The 5,108-nt window shown below is 40.1% G+C and overlaps 1 protein-coding gene across 1 annotated transcript in view; it reads left to right on the top strand.

Annotated features, from left to right (window-relative positions):
* Positions 1 to 5,108, top strand: part of MPP4 (membrane protein, palmitoylated 4 (MAGUK p55 subfamily member 4)) — a 19,374-nt gene that overhangs the window by 8,963 nt on the left and 5,303 nt on the right. The window contains exons 12-16 of the mRNA XM_010155609.1: positions 381 to 419; positions 1,175 to 1,195; positions 2,385 to 2,399; positions 3,831 to 3,872; positions 4,662 to 4,832. Coding sequence (XP_010153911.1) covers positions 381 to 419; positions 1,175 to 1,195; positions 2,385 to 2,399; positions 3,831 to 3,872; positions 4,662 to 4,832 — 288 coding nt within the window. The remainder of the gene's footprint in view (positions 1 to 380; positions 420 to 1,174; positions 1,196 to 2,384; positions 2,400 to 3,830; positions 3,873 to 4,661; positions 4,833 to 5,108) is intronic.

Here is a 5,108-nt window from a genome sequence, read left to right as displayed (position 1 = left end):
CCCTATCCCTCTTTTTCCCTATCTTCAGCAGCTGACCTGAGCAGCTCCGAGAGAGTATTTCGTTAACGAATACATGTGGGCAGAATATGGTTGATAGATGCCTGACAACTGCCCTGTCACTGGAATATAGCTCCTACTGGGCCTATCTTGGAAGGGCATGCAAGCCCACAAGATCACATTTCAGGGACATGAATTGATGTAGCCTGGGGATGGAGAGGGAGCTGAATCAGTCTTTTTTCTTTACCTTCCTTGTAAAAGTAATAATAAAATCAGCTGAACAAAATGTTTTCCTTGAGTGAAGCTTACAAAAGCTACATGAGAGATGGGAGTGGTTTTGATTAAGATGACTTTCCCCCCCCCTTCTTTGTGTTGATCTGCAGAGGATGACATGCAGATTGATGAGAAGTGTGTGGAAACAGGTAACTGAATTCACTTGAGACTATTCTATCTGCTTCAAGGTAGTAGCTGGTTAATGCCTGGGTTTGTTTCCCAAATAAAAACACTCATTCTCCTAGTGAACTTAAAGGTAGAAAATTCTATTTCTCATACCCTGGAAATGTCATCCTATATTAGTGTATTCAGATGAGCTGTTTGTAGTTCTGGTGTGCAGTGCTTATAGTAAAGTGTTCTGCCAAAATGAGGGACCACCCCAAAAATATCTCCCTGAATGAAACTCTGCTTCAGGTTTTAGACCGTGGCTGTAATGTTACTACAGTTTTTGTCTGTAGCAGATTTAATGCCACAGGTGAGTGTAGTCTTGGAGAACCCACACAATTCATTGTCATGAAACTGATCTCAGGAGAGTAAGTTTTTAGGCACCGAGCAAGAATAACTTTTTAGATGTAAACAGTACACGTGAAGGCTGTTAGCTTGACTTGCTCACTAAAGCAGCACAGCTCATTCTTCCTTCTCCCAAGGAGAGCTTGGAAAGGAATTCAGAAAGCTGCCATGGAGGGATGTGATCCTGTAGGACTTGGGTGAGAGAGACCAGACACTTAATTCAAGCATGGCAAACTCTATTTTGCCACCTCAGTGTAGAGCGAAGTAGGGAAAATGTGTGAGACAGACTGACAGAGGCTCGAAAATTGATTTCTGATCCTGAAATTCTATAGGAGGAAAAGAATTAAATTTTGAATTTATTTTAATGTCTTTGCTATCTGGATTACTAAACAAGATGAAGAAACGTTTGAGTCTGGTAAGTTGCTCTGACTGAACTTCAAATTCCTTGCTGTTCTGCTGTGAGAAGGGTGTCCAGAGACAAGTGTCTTAAAAACAAGCAGGTGACAAAAACCAGCATGTCAGTTTAGCTTTAGAGGCCGTTCTGGCTTGAAAAGCCATTCTGTCTTCCTCTTGCTCTCTGATTACCTTAGTAGCAAGGTTTTTTTCTGTTATCCCACAAGTGTGAGTGTTTCTTATGCATCAGGACCAGCTCTGTTTATCAACTCCTAATCTGTTATACCCGTGCCAGCTGTGACAGCGGGGGCTGCACTGATGTCAGCAGATAATGGGATTACCTTAGGGTAACGGAGGCCTGTAGGAGTTTATCCAGTAAAGAAGAGATTCTGGATTCATGATTGTGGGCATGGCTGGCACATAAGAAACAAAAATGCTTTTATAAAATTAATGGTTTACGTATAAGACAACATCAATCAGTGCTGGTTATTTAACCAAGCTATTTTGGGGCTTGGTTGTTTTTGGGTTTTTTTGGGTTTTTTTAGGCAACAGCTATCTATTTACAGTATATTCAGAGTTCTGCAGAATTTAAGACATCTAAAATAAATACGTTTTCCACTAAAATAAATCTATAACTGCTAAACTCCTTGTTTGAGGTATTTGGTATTCTTGTGGAGAAAATGTCATTCCACCTTACACTTGCCCTTCTCCACAAGGTTCCTACTTGCCAGTCAGATCTTCTCCTCTTATCAGGAGGTTTGTTCTCAAGCAGTGCCCAAAGCTTTTAAGACAGAACCAGCAGTCTACAGGGCAGTGTTCTGTCTCCCAGGCTAGGATGTTTCTGATAACTGCACTTGGGGATTACTCTTGCAAATCCTATTCACTGTTCAGTGCTGAGTCAGCTGTCTGCTGTATGCAGACAGGCAGGGGAATAAAGGTGCAAATACGTGCAATCCTATATTTTACTTTAACCAGTGGTTAAACATCAGTGTGATGTATTTTGCAAAATACAATACTGACATAGATGCTGTAGCAGAGTGTCTCGTTCCTTGGGAACTGAGAATTCATGCTCGATCAGGTATATTCTAGATTTGAAGTCTGCAGTACCTGTTTCCTAAATTTTTAGGAACTTAATTTTGGATTTTTAATCTTAATATAGACTGTCTGCTCAAAACTAATTGTTTTATGTCTGTCTCTATCTGAATGTGCAGAGGAGCTTAAAGAAGGTAACACTATTTTCTCCCTGTCTCCTCCAAGCATCAATCTGTTAGAATTTCTCTGTGAACTACCAGTCCTCTTAAAATACCCACTAGCTGAATTGCTTGTTCCCATAGATTTCCCTCCTGCACCATAGAGCACAGGGTAGATAAAGCAGAAATGCTCAAAGATTGAAATGATGGCCCAAAGGACCTGAAGATAAAAAGGATACAGGCATATGTCAGCTGAGCAGTACTCTGAACTTTACCCTCAACAAACAGTTTTGTGCTGAGTAGTTTTTTCTAGTCAGAAACAGGGAGTTGTAGTATATATAGAAATGTAGGAATAAAACTGTGTGTTAAAGGTACAAGTAGTAAACAGTGCAAAGATGTGAAAGAAGAGTAACTGAGATGCCTCTAATTCTGTTTTGATACATGCATGCTTATGAGAGAACTGTCAATCAAAGAATCTAGTGCTAAAAGATGACACAGTTCATGCTCTGCAAGTGAAAATTATGTTCTCGCCTTGGAACAGGTTATGTCTTCTGTATCTTATTCTTGCTTTAACAAGGCCTAAATAAAGGGAACACACGGCTTGGACAACTACATGCGTGATCAGAGGAAAATGAGGAGTCCTTTTGAAATCTAAACATTGCTCACACCTTTTTTCCCCCGTAGTGATTTGTTTTCAAATCACCTTTATAAAATAGTTTCTAAACTGTTAAAACATTGATCTCTTGGGAAATTGGTATTTTTGAGTCTTATAGGAGAGATCTCATTGGAAAAAACAATAAAAAATATGCAGAGACTTAGAAGGCTCATCTGAATGGTTAAGCCTTCACAAGGAACAGCATGAGAATGGGGACATAAATAATAGGAGGAAACAGGTTAGTCTGGGATGTTGGAGCACAGATATCACCGATACAAAGATGAATAAAGAGAAATAATAAAATCAGGTCTTTACTCTGCCTGAAAGCTCTGGGCAGATGCATGTTGCCCTTTCCAGGCATGCTACTGGGGAGAAACAGACTTATAAATTTTTTTATTTCTGATTTTGAGTTACTGACTTGTTGGTTATTGTAATGTTATAACTAAAGAACTCTTGTAAGGTAGGTTTCACCTGAAAGCTTAAATTATGTGTTTTTTTCACTAGAAGTACTTCAAAACATTGTCTGGCACCTGGTTGTCTTAGGAATGAAACAAATGTTGAGATTCAAATCTAATTTAGAAAACAACACAACTTTCTATGTCTAATTTTTCTCTTACAGGTCCTTTGCATTGGTCATGTTAAATGTTTGACTATTTCATATTATGGAGTATTGTGCTTTTTTAGATTAGGCATGCTACTTCCATATATTTACTGAGACACTGTGTTTCATTTGGGATCAGCAGTAATTGTTAGCCACCTAGATCTTAAGCTTTCACTGTTCTTTATTTCATGAGCATTTGTTCTTATTCTAGATGAGGAAGAATTTGGTGAATTTGGTCAACGAGTCTTTATTGGTACGCAGTGACTAAAGATAAGTAAGATGTTTGGGGCTTGATCTAGCTTAAGTGTTTGAAGTTAAATAAAAGGCTTTGTTCTTTATTTCATCTAAAGACTTAACTGAATGGAATTCTACTTGCTCTGTGTTCCAATAACTCTGCTTTCCTCCCACTAATGCCTGTTCTCTCCATTTAAATACCTCTTCCTGTTAGGTTTTTACCGAGGCCTGGCCACCACTGTTTGAACTTGACTGGCTGTTAACACTTCCCTTACTTCATTACTTTTGCTGGAGTGTAATGTTCTGTTGTTTGTCATCCATTGAAAATAATGACGAGGGCTTTCATTAGAAAGGCAGACCTAAAAGTGAGGGTTTCAGAGTTGGATGGTAAGGTGGAGCAAGAAAATTGTCCCTGTTCCTGAACCACAGTGACCTTTAAAATATTTGGATTCATGCTGGAGGCTGGAGCAAATGTTCCAGATTTGCTTTACGAAGGTGAGGCAGCTACATAGTGTAACCAGTTGACCTGTGATGCTTTATGTGGCCAGAAACTTCTCTTTCGGCTTGTTTTGGGGGTCTTTAATTCTGGGCTAATTTTCAGGTGACTTTCAGTGAGATGTGACCTCATCTTTAGCTGTCATTTCATGCTCAGAAGTTCTACCAAGTGCAGGATTGAAATTCCTTAACTTTCCCCCTGCAAAAAGCTCAAACCCCCAGCACGATGTGTGGCTTGGGAAGAGACAGACTAAAGCAGTAACTACTGCATCTCGGGTGTCTCTTTTGGTACTGATGTCTTTGCCCCTTACAGCTGGTTTCCGTAGAAGTATGCGCCTGTGTCGCAGGAAATCCCGGACCAACCAGCAGTCGTGTTATGCTCAGTGCCCCAGCAGCTGTTACAGCACACTTGCAGCTCCCTATGAAGAGGTGGTTAGGTACCAGCGGCACCCAGCAGACCGGAACAGACTAATTATTCTACTGGGTAAGAGGTTAATTACTTTTTCATGCAGGTTTCAGAGCCTGTAATGGAGGGGAGGAAACAGTTAGCCATGGGCTGACCCACTGAGATTTCCTGCTGCTGATTGCAGCCGTGGCAGTCTGTGCAGGTAGCTCTCAGAGCAATGCTTCAAGAATGACTGTAACTTGATCCCATTGTCGGGTTTAAAGTTTGTATCATCTTCTTTGCTTGAGATACTGAATGTTTAAAAAAAAAAAAAACAAAAAAAAACCAAACAAAAACCACCTAGTCCTCTGAAGA

This window comes from Eurypyga helias, unplaced genomic scaffold (assembly GCF_000690775.1).
Source record: "Eurypyga helias isolate BGI_N326 unplaced genomic scaffold, ASM69077v1 scaffold6357, whole genome shotgun sequence".
NCBI lineage: Eukaryota > Metazoa > Chordata > Aves > Eurypygiformes > Eurypygidae > Eurypyga > Eurypyga helias.
Note: the sequence above shows the minus strand (reverse complement) of the source record. Positions and strands in the feature narration are given on the sequence as shown.